Genomic DNA, 22688 nt, shown 5'->3' with positions numbered 1-22688 from the left:
ATAAAGCATACGCACTACAAAATGAGGTTGATTTCGAGTTGCCGATAATAGAACAGCTGGTTAACACGCAGTTCTAATGGGAAGGTTGCCGAAGAAAAAGAGACTGCCGACAATAGTCACACTCACCTGAGAAGTTTGGAGCGTTGTAAAAACGCTTTCGAAACGTTTTGAAAAATTCTGTCGATTGGAATGGATAGAGAAGCAAGCAGCAGATGAATGTAAACAAACAGACACATCATATATGTGCGTGACGCTGAGAAAATGCTAGTAGAAGTGCAGACGCTGCTTAGATTGACGAGAATACGTAAATTCGCCTATTATATTACGTTATTACGTTATTAATATCAACTTTAGTCTGAACGTAGAACAATGTCATGACGTCAGGGTAGGCGTGTAGCAAGCATGAGAAAGCTAATACTGTCTGCCACACCTTTTATTTGACTAAGCGTATGAATTGATTATACGCTTAAATAATAAGGCCACGAATGTTTTTAGTCACCTTTCTCACCGGGAGAGGGTATTACTTATGCGTCTTTTCAGAAATATATGGTAATTCTGGAAGTGAACCATATTGTTAATTTATAATATTTGGTTTTATGGTAATACAAATGATTGCGCTGCAAGCAAAACAGAAAAATATGACAAAAGTTATACTGTCATGGAGCGACTGTCATCTCTCGTCTTCGCTTTATTTTTGCGAAATGTTGCCGCGCACTTTATTTTTATTCAGTTCCGGTCGAACGTTCAAATTTTCTCAACCGCATTGCGGCACTGTATAAAAGTCATTTGAAGCCACTCGAAGAAACATGGTTGCCAGTGACATTGCCAAAAGATTCCTCAAAACCCGTGCTGCTTTTTGGAGAGAAATTTTCCTTGCGCGTCTCTATCAAAGTCTCTGATTAAACTCTGTCAAATTTATGACACCGACAAACCGACATGAATGATCATACAAATTACAAAGGAATATAATTAAAAATCGAGATGTTTGAAAAAATGTTGTTTCTCATTATGTGCTTATGGTAAGCTCAGAACTGATAAGTATTGTTTTGCTGATCATTATTTAGCAAACTATTTTAATGATATTGAAAACTTAAATTTGGTGTGGTCATTTAAAACTTGAAAACAATCGAAGAACAGCAACTTTTGGTCCTATTTTGACCTATAATTTCTATAAAGTTTCTATTTACTTATGTGCAAAGTTTCATTCAAATCGAAGAGAGTTATACCCCGTTCACATTACAGCGTATATCACGTGATATACGCTGTCTTGCAATGAGCACTCATACATCTAGTTTTCACTGGAAATCCTATGTATGAGTGCTCATTGCAAGACAGCCTATATTACGTGATATAGGCTGTAATGTGAACGGGGTATTATATCCAACCGATTTACTATTAGGCGTGGAAATGCTCTATTATAATTAATTAGGGCTATAGCGTCCTCGTCTATTCTTGTACCAACGTAAATATTTACATTTTTTGACAAAACCCAGGTAATCATGACGTTCGATTATTGAAAACAATATGAATGAAGAAAAGAGACCAACTACTGTCATGATTACCTGAGATTTGTCAAATAATGTGAATATATCATTGATTGTATCGAAGAATTTCCTCTGCTCGGGTCTTAGCCGTTTGCTTCAGCTATCACACACCAGGAGATGCTAAAATCGGTGCGTTTTGAAATTAGAGTGTTCGCAGGGTTGAAATGTAAGCAAATCGATCGAGTAACGATGATAACACCTGCTTTGTAACGCCTGTTTGACAGATCTCCGATTTTTGAATTTGTTTACCGCCTTCGCAACGACTGTCACAACGCGACTCCAGTTTTTCATTCGGCATATCTGCTGCGGTTGATGAATTTTCATTAATTATTTGAAAGTTATTCATTAAATCGTATATATTTCCAGTGTAGAAGCTTACTAGAAAGTGACTGAAGGGGTCGGTGTGATCGGAGTATAAGTTATAATTTATTAACTAGTGTTTTTCGTGTGTTTATTTGCGTACGCCGTCATTAGCTTGTGATCAGGATGTCCTCATATATAATCGAATTTAACAATCATATTCAGTCCTATTTTGTGAGTAGCACTTACGGAAATGAAACTCAACTCATCAATAGTCTTAGCGTAAGTATCCTAATGATTCTCGAGTCTTAACATCAGTAGAAGAAAAATTTGTTTTTTGTAGCATTTGGCTGTTGTCACCGACCAGCGGGTCTTCGACCTTTCCGTCTATGGTAACAACATCTTTTTCATCAACCTGCACCGGCTGATGAACGCCGGAAAGAATAAAATGGCCTTGCTTTGGGCTGCCGTGTCCGTGCTGGAAGCGGCATCGAAGTTCGAGGAAACTCGCCAGGCGTTAATTCGTAATTTTCATTACCTCCCGACTTTGGCCTCTTTGCTGAAGGAAATTCACACCACCGAACAGCAGCAGCGGTTGCTGGCCCTGATCGAAAAGTTGACCCATGGAGCGCAGCTCCAAAGCCACGAACCGTACGTCGAATCGTTGATTCTCATGCTGTTGAGTGTGATGGAGCAGGGCAGTGACCAGAAGGATAAAAGTGAGCTGATTACGCTGGCTCTCTCGATTCTAGTAAACTTGTGTTACGGAAATTTGCCGATGACCTACCTGTTGACGAAGAACATCAGTGTGTCCTCTTTCTGCGGACAAATCAAACAACTCGGGTTGGTTACGTGCAAGATGTACATTATTCTGGAGAGGAACGACTACATGAAGGAAATGGATCTGCACTATTTGCTTAAAATGAGTTTTAAGGAAGTTAAGAATGTCTTATCTACGAAGTGAGTAAGCTTTTCCGTAAAATTAAATATCCTGCTAAAATTTTACTCCAACAGAAATAGTTTTACTCTCCGTCATGTGGTTGACTATCTGCATTACATTGGACAACTGAAAAAGGACAACTCCAATGACGATCACCGAAAGGCTGTTTCTCTGGAGGATAACTTTTTTCGGGAAAATTTGAAGGACTTTCTAGATGATATCGAGTGTTACACCAAGGCCCAACAGGCTGAAGGCGGATTTGGAAATACCAGAAAAAAGCGAAAATTAGCCAACGAGAAAAGTATAAACAATCCCGGCAGTAGCGAACGGGACGATTGCATGGACGTTTTGTTCGAAATTCTGGCATGCATTGTGGACTTGGAACCAATTGGGGAAACCTTCCGCGAAAGGATAGCGGACGTAGCATTGAAGTGGATTCGGACTAAGCAGAGCTGCTCCTATGCGGTGGATTTGCTGCGGGTTATTCTGGAGAAAAGCGCAAGAGATGACAAGGAAAGTAAATGTCCGCAAAAGCTGGTTGATGCCTGTCAAGATGTCCTGGACGATTTGGTGACGATAGTTCACAATAATAGCGATCCGATTTTGGTAGGAATTCTGGTAGTGTATTGTCAAATGAAGTCTTATGATTCTCTTCCTTCCAGATGATCTCAATTTCCAAACTGTTGACGACGATAGTTACCCTACAAGGTGGTTCCAACGCAACCCTGGATAAGGCAGCGGAACTCTTCTTTAAGCACACATTCGGAAACATCTTGAGCTCGTTCAAGTCCAGCCAGAACTTTGATTTTTCGCTTCCGGACGGTGAAATCCACGCCTATCTTTGGGCCCTGCACACATTTCACGAGTTTGCCAATGTTTCACCCACTCTGTGGTTTGCCAAAATGGGTAATCTACTGAAGCAGAAACCGATCCACTTTCTGATTGCCAAAGGTTTGACCGGTGAGAATTCCGACCTTACGGAAGCTACTTTAAGTGTTACCTCGTCGGTTGATTTTCCCCGGAAGGAGGTATCCCACATGATTGGCATGCTGACTTCGAACCGGCGGATCGTCCCCGGTGAATCTCAACAGCAAAACATCGAACGCAGCACCAGCAGGCCAGCCCCACTGGTGGTACCTCCTACGGCGAGTCTCAGCAGGGATTTGCTAGAACGGATGGATCAAACTGTAACGCACATTCAGGACGCTGTATCGGCAGGATCGATAAACGATGCCACGCAGGTCGAGCTGATCGAGTTCTACGACGCCAAGATACGGATGGAGGGGCAACTGATGCACGACCTGCAGAGCACCATGGAGGGAATGTCCAAGCAGATTAACATGCTGATGCATCAGCATCAGCTACTGACGGCCGAGGTCAACAGGGCGCAGCGAAAGAATTTGCCGCTGGCGTTGAAGGTTTCGGGGTAAGTTTTTTTTTTAATTCGATGTCGTTTCTCGAAAACAACGAAAAGCTACTTTTTTCTGTAATGGCGGAATTATGCAAACATCCTAAGCCTAAACTTTAACGTTTCATGAAGCACCAACTTTGGTTGTAGCTATATGGCTGGTCACCCTAAAATGCTACTTACAACTTCCCTTATGATTCTGAACGCTGAACTTTTGTTTATCTGTTCAAGGACAGCATGCGTTTAGTTTCAAAACCTGGAATAAAAGCGATTGAATGCGTTAATATGTTTCTTTCCCTCCCCAGACTGCAAGCAGAAAACCGGACGCTGGAAAAGGAACTGAACCAGGTCAAGAGTGCAACCGCGTTCTACGATAAAAAGATCGGTCAAATGAAGCAGGACCTGTCGGACTACATCAAGAAGTACACGGAAAAGAACCAGCAGTGCGCCATCCTGACCAAACAGGTCGAAGCCCACCAGTTACGGGATAGCAACTACGAGAAGGAGAATAAACGACTGCAGAACTCCCTGGCGGAAATGGTGAGTTTCATATTTCTTTGGCAATACAAATTGGTTCAAATGATGTAGCACCTCGTCCGCGCTTGCAGACCAAAAACAGCGACGAATCGCGGCGGTTGCTCAAGGCAGCCGAAGAGGATCGGCAGAAGTTTTCCGAGCAGAAGGAAAGCGACCGAAAGATGTACGAGGGTAAGATTCGCGAACGGGAGCGAGAAATCAGCAAGCGAATCGATCTCATTCAACAGTTGGAACAACAACTGGCCAAGCGCGACACCAAGCTGGCATCGCAGGAGAGTGAATTGAAAGAACTGCTGGCACAGATTGCCACCAAGAACGACCAGATCGCGGCGATCGAAGAACAGCTGAAGGAAAGCGAGAATATCCAGAGGGCGATCTACAGTTTGATGGACAAGAAGAAGGGCAAGAGTGGCTGATTATTGGGGCTGGGTGGGATTGTGTGAGTGTGTAGAAATTTATGTTTAATTGCAGCGATGGGAATTTTATTTTCTAGAGAAAATCTTTGTTTATGTAGTCGGGTAGATTGGTGTCCGTCAGCATCGAAGCATGGGTTCCGTCGGTGGTTTTGGTGACGACGAAGGAATCCGTTATACTCGATAGCCCGTAGTCGTCTTCGATGTTGGCAATGACGGGCTGTGTCGGTTTCAGTAGAACAACAGGGCAGTGAAGAACGTTTGTGTAGTCTTCGGGGTCGATGGAATTGGACATTTTGAGGCGATTGAACAGCGAGATCAGCATTTGTTCCACGTACTGTTTGGAGTAAAGTTTTTCGTCCTTGTCCACAGCTTTCAGGTAAGCAATCTTTTCCGTATACGATTGACCGGTGAAATTGGCTAGGTTTTTATTCGGGAACAGTTTGGAGATAATGGTCAGAATCAAGATCGTTTGAAGGTCGTCGTCGGTTTTGCATGATTGGACGGCTGGGCTGGCCATCAGCTGAATATATTTCGGCGATCCATCAATGAGGAACAGGACTCCTTTCGGAAGAATTTTCTGTAACCTTTTGGCGATTTCGATTCCTACGATCGATCCAAACGAATATCCTACGATTATGAATTGGTCAACGTTTTGGAAGACTTTGTCGCGTACCTCGTCGAAAATGGAATCGACGATTTCCGGAAAGCTTTTGCACTGATAATAGTTCATCGTTTGGAGAATGAATGTTGGGGCTTTCAGTTTGGCTGCAATACTTGTCCAAATCTCTCCAGCGACACTTTCAATGCCGGGGATGATGAGCACTGCCTTGTCGTAGTCCAATTCGTTGGACAATGATTGCAGCCTTAAAATGCTATGTTGACTGGTCGCTTCCGAACCTAGATTCCGGACTAGCATTTCCAGACCATCTATGTTGATGCTTTCGGTTTGACATCCCGGTTCTTCTCTTTCCACATTCTCTGAGCTGTCCATCAATTGATGCAGTTTGGCAAATGTCAAGTTGCGGAGTTCCTGCGCAGACAGCGACAAATCAAAGTCCCTTTCGAGAACTTGTTTAATCTCAACGGCCATCAACGAATCCATTCCAATATCCGCCAGAGTACTCTCCAGCGATATCGCCTTGATGTCCCTAATGTTCATAATGTTCATCACCGCTTCTACAATGTTTCGCGAGTTGCCAGCTCCGGAGTTCTTCTCCGCTACAACCATGCTGGCCACCACGGGTTCGTCACACGTCAACAGTCGATCCAACACCTGAAGACATGACGACATCCGCTGCTGAAGAGTTCCTCCAATTTCCAGATCCTGCTTATCTTCAGCCAAGTTCGCCACCAACCCCACATCTCCTATCGCTCCCCACTGGATTGCTTTGCCGGGTAGTCCATCCGCCCTTCTCCGTTCTACAATGCGCTCCATCATGGAGTTGGCCATACCGTAGTTACTCTGGCCGGCATTGCCACGTCCGCAGGAAACGCTGGAGAACACTACAAAGTGCTGCAGATCCGGGCATTGGGTTCGACTTACTCGGTCCAGCCAAATGGTGGCACTGGCTTTGGGTGCCAGACATTCGGCAAAGGCTACGCCAGACTGGTTATCGAATATGGAGTCGCGTAGCTGAACTGCCAGGTTGAAAATTGCTGCCACCGATGCGAGGTTCAATGCTTGCCCGATAAGCCGTTGGCAGCCACGTTCGGTGGTGATGTCTTCGGTGGAGACGGTTACCTGGACGCCGTAGCTTTGCCAGGTTCTGAAACGAACGGGGAAAGGAGCGATTAAACTTGTGTTCGATATTCAGTTTTATGGTTGCTTATTGAGTTTGGAAGGATTTTTGGTTGGCAGATTGATGACTTAGATCTCCAAATTCTATTTGGCATCTCTGATGTTAACAGTTATTTGAATGAACTTGTAAATTTATCAATCGTTCTCCATTGAGATAGGCCAGTTGTAATTGAAGGGATCTGCGTTGCTGATAAAGGTTGAATGCGAAAAAACCCAGACACATTAAAAATGCTGCCATTAAGGCATTTTTTGAGTAAAATTGAATCAAGCTAAGCGCGTACACTGAAACAAATCGACATGTACCGTTTATTGGATCCATCTTATAACATAGCAATGTCAGCATATTTATTCATTCTATGTGATGATTGATAGATTCCATTGGATTATCACTTAAAAACTATGACTGCGATATGGAATGATTTCTATCGTAATTTCACATACTTAGTACTTGATAATACTTTGCTTCAAACGTGGTTAGCGAAGGTAAGAAGTATATGAATATTGTCTGATATATTTCATGGTGAAAAACTGTTGATATGTCATGGGTGGGAACAGACATCTAGAAACTAATGGAAAATCATATAAGTTTGCACTATGAGAAAATTCAGTAAAATATACCTGTTTTCATGATGAATATTGCTCACTAAAATATATATCTTATAAGATCATCATGTATATTTTATTGGAGTTGCTTTTACTGATTTTTGACGTTTGTTGATATGTCGCGTGTAAATAGACATGTAGAAACTATTGGACTGTCATTTAACTTTGCAGTATAGGAAAACGTGTATATCTCATTGTAATAGCTTGCTTTGATTTTTGACGTTTAAAGATTGTAAACAGATCTATCCCAATCATTAAATAGTCATATAGAAATGCCTTTTAAGAAATCCAACAGCAAGCATTTGTTTTTGCATGTTTTTCTGGGATGAATATCGCTCCCAATAAAATACATCTTACATGATTGTTCTTTATAAATTATTGAAACAATTTTCAACGATGTTAACGTACACTCATTCATATGATAATTGGTTCCAGAAAAGAATGTATTGAGATTGAAAAAAAAAATGATTCTACTGTAATATTTACTTTGCTATGATACTAATTGTAAGCCTTCTACACGGCTAATTCAGATTCCAGCCCTAAGTAGTACTCGAACTTCATGAGCCAGTTCTATCAAATCATATAATTTAGTCGTTGATTTATTGCACACAGGTGCATTAAGAAAGATTTGAACAAACCACACCACCGAAACGGAACATAAATTTGTCAGTGCTATTTGTCTTCACTCTAGCAAAACGAGCATAAAGTTGCACTACATTCCATGTCGGGAGAGCTGTTCTTACTTCATGCTATTTGAACGAGCTCAATCTTGAAGTCAGCCGTGGCCCAGTGGAATCGAGCACAGACACCGAAAGCATCACACCTCAACAGATCTTGATCGTTTCCCAAATCAGCTACAATAAAAAAAAGGCACAACTGTGAAAGCTCCCACTGCCTGATGTTTGTTTTTCGAATTTATTTTTAGAAATCGATTAAATATAGGTGTCAAAAGAAGAAGTAAATTTCATGTTATTTTCACATAAACTTTACTTCGATTGATTTATGACACATATATTATATTGTGGTGAAAAGTATAGCTTATGCTTATGGGTTTCAAATCCATTTCAGTTAATTATTATAATTTAATCGATTTTCATTTATCATATAACGATCATATAAAAGTTACCAAATTATCAGCATTGTAAATGTATCAGATATTCATATAGAATTTACCTGACACATTTTCAATCATATCATTTTCAATGGATTATCTTATAGCGCAAATTTATTAGACTTCCACATAACAGGAATATGTCAAATTCGTTCAGTGTATAGATACAGCGGAACCGGTGGTGCAGTGGTAAGCGTGATTGCCTCTCACCCAAAAGGCTTGGGTTCAATCCCAGTCGGCGCCGCCGGGATTTTCTGAGGCATAGCATCTCTGATTGCGCCTTCCTTCGGATGGGAAGTAAAGCCGTTGGTCCTCGGTTCATGAGTTGATGGGTCGACAGGTAGGGTCCGGGTGTAGAAGCTGCCTCCCTGGCGTCGGTAGCATTGGTACGCAGTACGGAAAACAAGATCGACGGAAAACAAATCAAAGAAAAAAAAAAGCGTATAGAATCACAGTAGGCATTGGTTGTCAGGATAGGTTCATTTGTTTACATAATCATGACTTTATGGGAGCAAGCACGTCGCGATTCGATCCTGCACACTCGAAACGAAAATCCCAGTCTATCTACTCGAGAGTTAGCAAACCTTTTAAATTTGTCGAAATTCACGGTGTGTGACGTTCTGAAACGGACTTGGCTAGCTGCCCCTACTCAAATTCCACCCAACAGTTGTACAGCGAAAAAGGGCGTCACAGTGGTTCCCAAGGAGATGAATCCGGCCAATACTCCGGAACTAAGACCAATTGAAGAATACTGGTCAATTGTGAAGCACATACTGAAGAAAACTGTAATTGACCTGAAGGATTTCAAGTAGAAATGGAATTTGGCAGCCAAACAAGTGGGAAAGACGATAGGCCGTGTACGAAGAAAAGTTCGAGCAATGGCCTCTGGTAAGAAAGAAGACTGAAACAATCGTCTTACAATAATCATAATACCTACTAATGTATAGCTGTTGCATTGAACTATGAGCAATAAAACGCATGTTTAAACCCCAACAAGATTTTTGTGTCCGGATAACCTTTAAGGCCCAAGCTCAATGACAGCGGAAGCGGAACGGCAGCGGCAGCAAAATAGCCCGATCTGAGGAAGCCACTTTTAGGGTTGAAATCTAGTTAGAACCAGATCGACTTCGTCTAGACATCTTGATGTCATTTGTGACAACTGTCAAACTTTCCGATTCCGTTCCGCTTCCGCCCATATTGCGTTTGGGCCTTTAATCAGTCTTAATGTATCCTAAGTATTATGCTGATCATATCTGAAGATCTGCATGATCAGCGAAGCCTTATACGATGTTCTCATTATCGAAATATCTCCACCATATGCAGGGAGTTTTGGGTGGTGAGATATGTTGTGAAAAAATCCTTTGCCTAAAACAAGGTGGGAATCGAGCCCACACCACCCAGTACGCTAGAAGGACGCTCTACCACTATGCTACCGTAGACTTGATGCTACCCTCATCAAATTTACGAAGCAGTGATGTGATAGAGATGGTCCAACTCCCCTAGCCCGCGGGATGTGATTCAGCATTCTCGCATCACACTCAAACCACCTCATGTTCTCATGTTTTGCCTACTAGTACCTGAGTGACAGAGTTTTAATAAATGGTTTTTACCAGTTGAAAAATTTCTAGATCCTTGGACTGGACTGGATTACTACCCCCGAGAAGGTTGAAGAAATTCCTCCGTCAAGGGAGAAGAAATTTCTCCGAGAAGCTAGAAGACATTCCTCCTAGAATGTCGAATAAATTCTTCCGAGAAGGTAGAAGAAATTCCTCCGAGAGAGTAGAAGACACTCCTCCGAGAGGGTTGAAGAAATTCCTCCGACAAAGGAGAAGAAATTCGTCCGAGAGAATAGAAGACATTCCTCCAAGAGGATATAAGAAATTCCTCCGAGAAGGTAGAAGAAATTCCTCAGCGAAGGTTGAAGCAATTCCTCCGAGAAGGTAAAGGAAATTTCTCCGAAAAAGTAGAAGAAATTCCTCCGAGAAGGTAGAAGAAATTCCTCCGAGAGAGTAGAAGACATTCCTCCGAGAGGGTAGAAAAAATTCCTCCGAGAAGGTAGAATAAATTCCTCCGAGAAAGTTGAAGAAATTCCTCCGAAAAGGTAGAAAAAATTCCTCCGAAAAGGTAGAAGAAATTCTTCTGAGAAGGTAGAAGAAATTCCTCCGAGAAGCTAGCAGAAATTCCACCGAGAGAGTAGAAGACACTCCTCAGAGAGGGTAGAAGAAATTCCTCCGAAAAGGTTGAAGAAATTCCTCCATCAAGGAAGCAGAAATTTCTCCGAGAAGCTAGAAGACATTTCCCCGAAAAGGTAGAATAAATTCCTCCGAGAAGCTAGAAAAAATTTCTCCGAGAGTAGAAGAAATTCCTCCGAAAGGGTAGAAGAAATTTCTCCGAGAAGGTAGAAGAAATTCCTCCGAGAGAGTAGAAGACATTCCTCCGAGAAGGTAGAAAAATTCCTCCGAGAAGGTAGAAGAAATTCCTCTGCAAAGGTTGAAGAAATTCCTCCGAGAAGGTAGACGAAATTCATCCGAGAAAGTTGAAGAAATTCCTCCGAGAAGGTAGAAGGAATTTCTCCGAGAAGCTAGAAGAAATTCCTCCGAGAAGCTAGAAGACATTCCTCCGAGAGGGTAGAAAAATTCCTCCGAGAAGGTAGAAGAAATTCCTCAGCAAAGGTTGAAGAAATTCCTCCGAGAAGGTAGACGAAATTCCTCCGAGAAAGTTGAAGAAATTCCTCCGAGAAGGTAGAAGGAATTTCTCCGAGAAGCTAGAAGAAATTCCTCCGAGAAGCTAGAAGACATTCCTCCGAGAGGATATAAGAAATTCCTCCGAGAAGGTAGAAGAAATTCCTCAGCGAAGGTTGAAGCAATTCCTCCGAGAAGGTAAAGGAAATTTCTCCGAAAAAGTAGAAGAAATTCCTCCGAGAAGGTAGAAGAAATTCCTCCGAGAGAGTAGAAGACATTCCTCCGAGAGGGTAGAAAAAATTCCTCCGAGAAGGTAGACGAAATTCCTCCGAGAAAGTTGAAGAAATTCCTCCGAGAAGGTAGAAAAAATTCCTCCGAAAAGGTAGAAGAAATTCTTCTGAGAAGGTAGAAGAAATTCCTCCGAGAAGCTAGAAGAAATTCCACCGAGAGAGTAGAAGACACTCCTCAGAGAGGGTAGAAGAAATTCCTCCGAAAAGGTTGAAGAAATTCCTCCGTCAAGGAAGCAGAAATTTCTCCGAGAAGCTAGAAGACATTTCCCCGAAAAGGTAGAATAAATTCCTCCGAGAAGCTAGAAAAAATTTCTCCGAGAGTAGAAGAAATTCCTCCGAAAGGGTAGAAGAAATTTCTCCTAGAAGGTAGAAGAAATTCCTCCGACAAGGGAGAAGAAATTTCTCCGAGAAGCTAGAAGACACTCCTCCGAGAGGGTAGAAGAAATTCCTCCGAAAAGGTTGAAGAAATTCCTCCGTCAAGGAAGCAGAAATTTCTCCGAGAAGCTAGAAGACATTTCCCCGAAAAGGTAGAATAAATTCCTCCGAGAAGCTAGAAAAAATTTCTCCGAGAGTAGAAGAAATTCCTCCGAAAGGGTAGAAGAAATTTCTCCGAGAAGGTAGAAGAAATTCCTCCGAGAGAGTAGAAGACATTCCTCCGAGAAGGTAGAAAAATTCCTCCGAGAAGGTAGAAGAAATTCCTCAGCAAAGGTTGAAGAAATTCCTCCGAGAAGGTAGACGAAATTCATCCGAGAAAGTTGAAGAAATTCCTCCGAGAAGGTAGAAGGAATTTCTCCGAGAAGCTAGAAGAAATTCCTCCGAGAAGCTAGAAGACATTCCTCCGAGAGGGTAGAAAAATTCCTCCGAGAAGGTAGAAGAAATTCCTCAGCAAAGGTTGAAGAAATTCCTCCGAGAAGGTAGACGAAATTCCTCCGAGAAAGTTGAAGAAATTCCTCCGAGAAGGTAGAAGGAATTTCTCCGAGAAGCTAGAAGAAATTCCTCCGAGAAGCTAGAAGACATTCCTCCGAGAGGATATAAGAAATTCCTCCGAGAAGGTAGAAGAAATTCCTCAGCGAAGGTTGAAGCAATTCCTCCGAGAAGGTAAAGGAAATTTCTCCGAAAAAGTAGAAGAAATTCCTCCGAGAAGGTAGAAGAAATTCCTCCGAGAGAGTAGAAGACATTCCTCCGAGAGGGTAGAAAAAATTCCTCCGAGAAGGTAGACGAAATTCCTCCGAGAAAGTTGAAGAAATTCCTCCGAGAAGGTAGAAAAAATTCCTCCGAAAAGGTAGAAGAAATTCTTCTGAGAAGGTAGAAGAAATTCCTCCGAGAAGCTAGAAGAAATTCCACCGAGAGAGTAGAAGACACTCCTCAGAGAGGGTAGAAGAAATTCCTCCGAAAAGGTTGAAGAAATTCCTCCGTCAAGGAAGCAGAAATTTCTACGAGAAGCTAGAAGACATTTCCCCGAAAAGGTAGAATAAATTCCTCCGAGAAGCTAGAAAAAATTTCTCCGAGAGTAGAAGAAATTCCTCCGAAAGGGTAGAAGAAATTTCTCCGAGAAGGTAGAAGAAATTCCTCCGAGAGAGTAGAAGACATTCCTCCGAGAAGGTAGAAAAATTCCTCCGAGAAGGTAGAAGAAATTCCTCAGCAAAGGTTGAAGAAATTCCTCCGAGAAGGTAGACGAAATTCATCCGAGAAAGTTGAAGAAATTCCTCCGAGAAGGTAGAAGGAATTTCTCCGAGAAGCTAGAAGAAATTCCTCCAAGAAGCTAGAAGACATTCCTCCGAGAGGGTAGAAAAATTCCTCCGAGAAGGTAGAAGAAATTCCTCAGCAAAGGTTGAAGAAATTCCTCCGAGAAGGTAGACGAAATTCCTCCGAGAAAGTTGAAGAAATTCCTCCGAGAAGGTAGAAGAAATTCCTCCGAGATGGTAGAAGACATTCCTCCGAGAGGGTAGAAAATTCCTCCGACAAGGTAGAAGAAATTCCTCCGACAAGGGAGAAAAATTTCTCCGAGAAGCTAGAAGACATTCCTCCGAGAAGGTAGAAGAAATTCCTCCGACAAGGTAGAAGAAATTCCTCCGACAAGTTAGAAGAAATTTCTCCGAGAAGGTTGAATAAATTCCTCCGACAAGGGAGCAGAAATTTCTCCGAGAAGGGGCGAACCAGCCAATGGCTGAAAGCCTTGTAAATAAAGGAAAAAAAAAAAAAAAAAAAATTTCTCCGAGAAGCTAGAAGACATTTCCCCGAAAAGGTAGAATAAATTCCTCCGAGAAGCTAGAAAAAATTTCTCCGAGAGTAGAAGAAATTCCTCCGAAAGGGTAGAAGAAATTCCTCCGAGAAGCTAGAAGACATTCCTCCGAGAGGGTAGAAAAATTCCTCCGAGAAGGTAGAAGAAATTCCTCAGCAAAGGTTGAAGAAATTCCTCCGAGAAGGTAGACGAAATTCCTCCGAGAAAGTTGAAGAAATTCCTCCGAGAAGGTAGAAGAAATTCCTCCGAGAAGCTAGAAGACACTCCTCCGAGAGGGTAGAAAAATTCCTCCGACAAGGTAGAAGAAATTCCTCCGACAAGTTAGAAGAAATTTCTCCGAGAAGGTAGAAGAAATTCCACCAAGAGAGTAGAAGACACTCCTCAGAGAGGGTAGAATAAATTCCTCCAAAAAGGTTGAAGAAATTCCTCCGAGAAGCTAGAAGAAATTTCTCCGAGAAGCTAGAAGACATTTCCCCGAAAAGGTAGAAGAAATTCCTCCGAGAAGCTAGAAAATTTTTTTCTGAGAGTAGAAGAAATTCCTCCGAGAGGATAGAAGAAATTTCTCCGAGAGGGTAGAAGAAATTCCTCCGAGAAGGTCTAAGAAATTCCTCCGAAAAGGTAGAAGACATTCTACCGAAAAGGTAGAAGAAATTCCTCCGAGAAGGTAGAAGAAATTCCCTGGAGAGGGTTGATCAAATGCCCCGAGAGGGTTGTTAAATCCGGAGGAGAGTAGATGAGGGAAAGAATGTAATAGATAGAGTTAGTGTGGAATAGAAATGACTAGAATCGAGTGAGCGTGAAACGTGATAGACCGTATGTAAACAGAACCGGATTGGTTCGGGAATTTTGATACAGCTTGTTGACGGCATTCTTATAACGGACTGTGGAGAGAGCGGAAGATCAGCAAAGAACCACCAGCAGAAGGGATAGCGGTACTAGCGGACCAACAGAGGGAGCAGCAGATTCGTGGAACCATGACTGAGGCTGGAAACCTCGGTCCGGCTACTACATCGGACCACAAGCTAAGCGGCAGATGCGTGGAACTGTGACCGAGGCTGGGATCTTCGGTTAAGTCACGACAGAGAACAGTCTAACAAAATTTTGTAAAGAGTTTTCAGCGATTTTTCAACGTAGTTAAAAAATGACCACTTAATTCAAGATCTAGGAAAAATTCTGCTGTCTTAGTATTAACCCAGTTTATTCCAAACCAATACTTCAACCAGTTCAGATGTAATAAACCTCAGTTGTTAATCTACGAACGTGTTCGTGGCTTTATTGAAGTCCTTCAAGTTCCGCAAGTCCCTGAAGTCCCTGAATATGAGCACCACCTCGCTCACGGAATACCGCAGTTTCGAGGAAACGCCGGTGAATATGAGAATTGGAACTACTGGTGTCAGGCTATTCTTGGAAGCGGCTGGAGTTTCAGAAGTGCTGACGGAAGAGTTACCGGAAGTAGCAGCTGAGAGGACCAAGTTTTTGGAAACGGACCGCAAAGGTCGCCCGGGAGAAGACAACGACGCTAAGAAATCGGTTGCAAGCCAAACTCTTATCCAGAAGCAGCTGCGCATGAGGAGTTGAACCGAAAGGAGAAACCACTTCTTGGAGTTTGATGGACTGGTGAGGAAGTTAAAGACGGCTGGTGCTACCCTGGTTGAGGCAGATCTGGTGTCACAGCACTTCTTAACGTTACCGGATTCATATGATCCGCTTGTGACGGCCCTGGAAAACGTGACAGAAAAGGATTTAACGTTGTATTTTGTCAACATGGACTGAAAGCGATGGCGATGGTGTGCTGAAAGGAATGAAAAAGGCACCGAATTGCCACCGTGAATCATGTGTTCAAGGTAAGCAATGTCGTGAGCCTTTCAGCGGCACAAGGAACCGCGTAACTCGCCCTCTTGAGAGAATCCATTCGAACGCCTGTGGCCCCATCGATCCACCGGATTGGGATGAGTCTCGATATTTTTTCAGCTTTGTCGATGGCTACAGTCACTTCGGGATGGTTTATCTACTGAAGAGGAAGTCGGAGGATTTCGATCGGTTCAAGGAGTATGAAGCTGCGGTGACAGAAATGATCAAGTAATTTTCGACAAATCAGAAAAAACTACTACAAGCAGAAGCACAGCCAGGTGGAACCCACGGTGGCTATTCGCCGCAACAAAATGGCGTGGCGGAACGGTTCAACCGAACATTAGTAGAGAAGATTCCTTCAGTACTCATCGACTTAATGGTACCGAAGAATCTATGGTCTGAAGCGGCTTTGTGTATCTCCTAAATCGCAGCCCTACATCAACCTTGCCAAGCGGTGTATCTCCATCAGAAGTGTGTACATGCTACAGCCGAATTTGGACAAGCTACAGATATTTGGGTGTAAATGTTTGGCGTAGATACCGGTGCACTATCGCAAGAAGCTAGATCCGAAAAGTCGCGAAATGGCAATGATCGGCTATGCTCCAAACGGTTACCGGCTCTGGGACAGAAATGCGAGGAAGATAACGATTGCAACGGATGTGAAGTTTGACAAGTGCTGATTTCCGTACGCTGATGAAGAGTCCAACATCGAAGCAGAAGTACCGCCCGTAGTCAGATTTTCTTTCGAGCAAGAGGGGGAAGTCGAAGCACAACCCGAAAAAGACGATGAATTGCGACCTGAAGATGAAGACGATGACGAGGATTGATGCTCGTAGAAGTGAACCAGAACTAGATGAAACAGTCGACGACGCGCTCCCTCTGCAAACAGAAAGACTGGAAGCACTGTCAAGGCATAGCAGGCGGGAGCGCAGGTTACCCGATATGTTGTTCGATTACTTCACTGGATACGGAGCAACTTCTGGCAGTCCATTTCCACTAGATGCGCCCGAGACGGCAAAACCTGGAGAACTCAGGGAATTTTGTTTAGCAAAATGAGCACACACTAGGTCTACGATACATAATTTAGACATCAATAGGTTGTCATGAGACGTCCACTGGAGTTCAGATCATATTCCAAGGATTCAATCTGCTTTGAAAACAATCAAGATCATCTGGGCAGCAACTGGGCTGTGTTCTTGCTGAGCCTCCTAAGTACATTCTCCAGAAGATTCCTGAGAGGAAACCCTGCACCCGTCACACTCACCTTATCCTGTACTCCTGATACGGTTGGCTAACTCCACGGCTGGAGCTCAACACTAGCTTCCGGCAACCCCGCAGCACCAGCCAATCTGCCAGTTCTAATCCAAATCCACCCAATCCTCCCACCAGGACGTAGCTCCGATCTGGATCGCAGTGAATCCTCGGTGTCACCGGAACCGGTACCGTACACAGATCATCCTCCGACTGTCGCATCTTCAACAGTACCTTCCCCATGTGTTTGCCACTAGCCAGGTAGCGGAACGCTTTCTCCACTTCTGTGGCCTTGAACACCGTAGTCGGCAGCGGTTTGATCACACCGCGTGCGATATCTTCCGTCAAGATCCGATGCAACCGCTGCTTCTGTTCCACCGCTCCTTGGAACAAAAGATCCAGCAGAACAGCTGTAAACGTAATGCCTCGCTGGAACAGCACCAAGGCCAGCTTGGAATTCTTGGTCATGTCGTACTTTCCGATTTCCAGGAAGTGCCCACCGGTCTTCAAACACCTGACCGATGCTTGTAGTTTCTCCTCTGCCAACGAGTTCAGCACATAATCCACCCCGCGTCCTTTGGTTTGCACTTTGATCATCCGCTCAAACGAGATATCTCTAGAATTTCCAATATTTTCCACCTTCAGCGAAGGAAACCTAGCCAGTAGGAACTCTCGCTTTTCCCGTGTGCTAACTGTGGTGAACACCTCCAATCCATAAACCAGGCATGTCTCGATCGCAGCCAATCCAATTCCTCCACTGCCGGCGTGAATCAGAATCGATCGTCCTCGCTGGATTGAACAGCTCAAAAACAGCGCAGTGTAGACCGTTCCGTAAACGCACGGTACGGTAGCAGCTTGCTCCAGACTCCATGCCATCGGGACTTTGAATGTCATGAAGGGATCACTGGCAACTTGACTAGCCATTGCGCCGGAAGGTATCATACCCATCACTCGTAGACCGCGTGGTGTTATGCCGGAGTATTCGAATCCAAGGACGCACTCCCGTTCGAGACGGTTACAGAACGATGAATCAATCGACAACTTCCCGGTAGCCAGCATAACATCCTTGAAGTTCAACGAACTGAACACTACGTTGACCAGGTGTTGTGATTTAGCATTCAACGGTCCGTTCATCCAGGCAAACGAAGACAGATCACCCGGTTTGAGGCAATTGGCGAAGCAGTGATGGTCTACGGATTGTGTGACGGTGCTGTCTGGTAGAATGCAATGCCGATAGCTTCCCCATTGACCTTCACGGTAGACGTTGATGGCGAGCCCTAGTCGGAGTTGTTCGCTGTAGTGTGGACTGTCGACCGAAAAGGGTGGTGCACTGGGATCGTCTATGAAGCAACAGCGGATCTGTTGAGTGTTGGGTTCTTTTCGGAGGCAGTTTACCAGCCCTAGAATGCCGGAGTATTTGTCATCGATGGAATAGAGAAGAACAGAATTTTTGTTCGGGGACTGCTGCAGTTGATGTAGCCAACTGTAGTTGGAGTCCGTGGAGCAAACTTCAATGGGAAGCAGGACTTCGTTGGTTTGGTTGTCCTTTTGGAACAAGAGAAGCACTTCTCCGTCGGTTGGGATGGTGGATAACAGTTTCAGTCCCTTGGTAGCTCGCATTGTTAGACTGTGGAAGTTGGCCTGTTCACGGACGACGAGAAAACCATCGGTTGTGAGTGCATCCAAGGCATCGGAAACGAAGCTATGGCTTTGATACTGCTCGGAACAAATGATACAGGAGGCATTCTTCTGGTTGAGAAGGGTTTCGTTTTTCACTTGGACACAGTCGGGAACGGTATGCTTGGCTGAACTCAGAACAATCAGGTTTGATTTCACAGCTGGAAGATCCCGTACGGCGTTGTCGATGAACTGAATGATCGGTTGCTGTTCCGACTTTAAGCATTCTAGGATGTGGAGGTTCAGTGATGGGGCATTTTCTAAGATTATTTGGACAAAGATTCGCATAGCCTCGGACAATTGAATGATAAACTTCGGGTGATACGGTACGAATCGGTAGCTTTCCAACACGGGAATACCCGTGGGTGGTCTTCGCAGAATTGTACTGGCTTGCATTCCGGATATCTGAACGCCACCGGAGCGCAGAACATTCAAGTGTTGACTGTACAGTAGATTGTAGAATTCTTGCCCATCTTCATCGGTCAGCTTGAGCTTCAGGTGCATGATGGGATCGATGCGAACATTCTCGATACCGGTGGGAATCATCAGAGATCGGCTGTCGCAGGCAATGATCGCCCCTTGCAACATGCAATCCAGGAAACCTACCCAGTTTTTCTTCCAGGCAAGCTTAGCGAACGATCCATCCGAGCGAGACTTCATGACGGATCGAAAATCACCACCGTAGTGGTAGCCGCGCAGTCGTAGTTCTTTGTAGAAATCACGATGTAGGAGGACTGTCGACTCCGATGCAGGCGCATCCATCGTCAGGAATTCGGGTTGCTTTGAAAATTTAACCTGACCCGTCACAATTGCGGTAGAGCCATCCAATATCTGCAAATGATGAGATATGATCACTCAGTGATACAGAATCCTGTATCCGTAGTTTACCTCAAACTGTCCGGTGCCTTCTTGTATGAGTACGGTGAACTCTACGGACTGATCAGCAGCCAGTGTAGTAGCCCGAAGAAACTGCACATCGTTGAACTCGACAGCCAGTTCCTGAGCGACGAGTCCTTTCCGCATGGCAAGGCATTCCCAAACAATCTGTAGATAGCCGGTGGCAGGAAACAAAACTCGGCCGTCGATGCAGTGTCCCGCCAGATAGCTATTATCCTGATCGGCGAGGCATATGTGGTACACCTGGATGCCGCTATCGGAGGTGCGTTGTGCTTGGAACTTAATCACGTACCAGTCTTCGCTGTGATCCCACTGAATAAGGGAAGAAATCATTGGAGTTCCTCGGGATACGGGAAACTCGACTGGAGGGTAGAGGCTAGCCAGATTCAGCTGTCGTCCGTTTTGATATAATCTGAAAAGAGGTAGGTTGGGTGGTTATTTGCTACATGAATTATGCTTTGAACTGAGTTTACTGTCCCAGCACGATGAAGACCTGCTGAACAGCTTCCTTTGGATGTAGTTCGCTGATGTCGATCAATACCGAATCACTTGGGAAAGTAGGTTCCATAATTGACGTGTCATTATTGTTGAGCAGCTTGAAAGATTCGAATCCCTTGGTGGTTGTACCGTTGATCCATTTGTCGGATGGTTGAATCTCTCGCGGTAGAATATTCCGTACGAGCTCGTTTAGTTTAACCTTTTCCTCATCGTTTGATTCGGCATGAAGCAAACTGTAGTATAGACCCAAGAGTACGGCAACGTCCATGGAAAAGGCTCCATCCAGATAGGCACAGGTTATCTGCCCAATCGAGATTCCTGTGAATCCATCCGGAATGGCTTCCGCTGCGACGAGTAATTCAACGAGACAGATTTGAAAGACTATGGTACCGAGAAGTGGTGCGGTATTCTCGGTTAGAAATACACCCTCCGATTCGAGGACTTTTGAGCACTCGCACACGAATTGCTTAAAAACGGGAAACTCGCTGAAAATATCGAGCTTCGCTTTCCAGTGTGGATCGCAATCTCCAAGAACCATTAGTATAGGGACAGCTAGCTGCTTATTGAGTTTAACAATCGGGGATTGGAAAAGGGTTTCACTGGAGTTCGCAAAGATGCGGAATCCACGATAGTTAAACTTCGGTACGGGTTGAATTTGAATGTTGTTGAGCAATGCAAAAAACTCGTCATTCAGGGATTGTTTTGCTACTTCGTTGAAGAACGTTTCAACAGCCTCATGCGTTCGTCCACTCCAGGTTACTAGTCTAGGTAGAGTACACTCCGGACGGTAAGTCTTGGTTTTCGTGTTGGCCTGCAGCAATGCATGAGCATTAGCTCCTCCAAAGCCGAAAGAGTTGATTGCTAATAAAGGTCCAGTCAGAGTCGTTGCTTCCGATACGACCTTCAGCTTGCCGTTCATGAGCGCAGGTACGTCTGCGCGATTTGACACAAAATGAATGTTAGGGGGAATCAGTCCCGTTTCACTTGCGATTATGCACTTGGTGATGGAGCAAATCCCTGCCGAAGCCTCTGTGTGGCCAATGTTGGATTTGACAGATCCGATCAGCATGGGCTCGTTCCGATCGCAGCAAAACACTTTCTCGATCGCATCGCATTCTTCCGGATCTCCTACGACTGTTCCCGTGCTGTGCGCTTCTACGTAGTTAACTGCACTAGGTGGCAGTCCGAGCTCTTTGTAGAACTCGTCCAACAACTGTTTTTGGACCTGTCCAGAAGGATAGGTTATGCCTTCCTGCTTGAAGCCGTCGCAGTTGGTCTTGGAATGCAGTACATGGACGTAGATTCGTTTGGCGTCCTTCGCCCGTTGGAGGAAGACTACGGCATTGGCATCGGCACGGGTGTAACCGGAAGCGGACTTATCAAACGGTCGACAAAATCCATCGGACGAGAGAACGCCCAGTCGAGCAAACTGTAGCGTTACGTACGGATGCAGCGTAAGATTGGTTCCACCGACTAAAGCCGCATCGCATCGACCGTTTCGGATGGCATTGTACGCACAGTCTAGAGCGTACATCGAACTGCTACAGGCCGTATCGACGGCCATCGAGGGTCCACAGAAGTCAAGCCAGTGGGACAGACGGTTCGCCAACATGCTCCGAGTAGTTCTGGAGGAAGGTTAAACTGTTTAACTGAAGAAAATTCAAAGGCTACAGCACATCCTACCCCTTGATGCCGTATCCCTTGGGAGCACAATTTTCCAGCACGAACTGTTTCTCCGACTCCGAGAAGCACACACCAATATACACGCCAGTTCGCGAACCCTTCAGGACTTCCGGATTGATCCCGGCATCCAGGATCGCGGCGTACGAATGTTCCAACAACATCCGCATCTGTGGATCCATGCAGTGGGCTTCGGTTGCTCCGACGTTGAAGAATTGCGCATCAAACTTCTCCAAATGGCTGATTTTACCCGTTCGGCGAGGAATTTCCGGGTTGATGTGACGCCAGCGAGTTTCCGAATCATCCACCAGATCAACCTGCGATCAACAACACTATTATTCAAAACCTTGGACCACCTCACATAGCGGCCAGCCACCTTGTCGAACAGATTCTTGGCAAACTCAGTCACATTGTTGGAGCGTGGATATTTTCCGGCGATTCCGGAAATAACGATCGAGTCTCCGTTCTGAATCATTCTACACTGCGCTGAAGTTCAACCGTACACCGTTTAACTAGCAAATCAAACAAACACCACCCTGCTTGAAGCTCGTGTTGACACGATTCGAATGCTTTTATATCGCGATGTGCACGGTGGCAAGGTCTCCAATTATGCTGATTTGTTTTGGTCGAGCGATCCAGGTTTTTTCGATGGCCCACTCCCGATTTGCATTGTTGATCGCGGCCAACGGTCAAGCATTAATTAGCGATGCACATACGTTAATTGTCTGGACGTGCACCGTTACCGGTTTAAGTTGCGAACAAATCGATTTTTGGAAGTTTACCGACCTTCGATTAGGCAGGACCGATTAGTTGTTTAGCTAATTGACTGATTAGCCTGGGTCTATGGAATGTAAGAAGTCAGCTACGCTGACTGCTTTTTAGAATTTCTTGCTCACTACTTCAGTGAGGAACGCGCCTTCCCACTCTTCCTGGTGTCGTTGAACTTGCATTTCGTATTTTGGCA

At 44.5% G+C, this 22688-nt stretch overlaps 3 protein-coding genes across 3 annotated transcripts in view; 2 read left to right on the top strand and 1 right to left on the bottom strand.

Annotated features, from left to right (window-relative positions):
• The window catches only part of LOC135705684 (uncharacterized), a 256038-nt gene extending 239301 nt beyond the window's left edge, over positions 1-16737 (top strand). The window contains exon 5 of the mRNA XM_065227468.1: positions 16722-16737. The gene's annotated coding sequence lies outside the window, so the exon portion shown is untranslated. The remainder of the gene's footprint in view (positions 1-16721) is intronic.
• LOC135705693 (uncharacterized) lies at positions 1829-5201 on the top strand. The gene is made up of 6 exons (XM_065227491.1): positions 1829-2126; positions 2188-2804; positions 2859-3390; positions 3447-4210; positions 4498-4732; positions 4801-5201. The coding sequence occupies exons 1-6, from the start codon at positions 2031-2033 to the stop codon at positions 5143-5145; spliced, it is 2589 nt and encodes an 862-aa protein (XP_065083563.1). The 5' UTR covers positions 1829-2030; the 3' UTR covers positions 5146-5201.
• On the bottom strand, positions 5167-22254 carry LOC135705678 (fatty acid synthase-like). Its single transcript, XM_065227456.1, has 6 exons — positions 22101-22254; positions 21728-22041; positions 20020-21669; positions 19538-19958; positions 16986-19480; positions 5167-6911 (listed from the first exon to the last, which is right to left on the bottom strand). The coding sequence occupies exons 1-6, from the start codon at positions 22197-22199 to the stop codon at positions 5219-5221; spliced, it is 6672 nt and encodes a 2223-aa protein (XP_065083528.1). The 5' UTR covers positions 22200-22254; the 3' UTR covers positions 5167-5218.
• Between the last annotated feature and the right edge of the window lie 434 nt (positions 22255-22688).

This window comes from Ochlerotatus camptorhynchus, unplaced genomic scaffold (genome assembly GCF_037179485.1).
Source record: "Ochlerotatus camptorhynchus isolate MF236.1 unplaced genomic scaffold, CSIRO-AGI_Acam_v1.1 ptg000274l, whole genome shotgun sequence".
Lineage (NCBI taxonomy): Eukaryota > Metazoa > Arthropoda > Insecta > Diptera > Culicidae > Ochlerotatus > Ochlerotatus camptorhynchus.
This window is presented reverse-complemented; position numbering and strand designations above follow the sequence as displayed.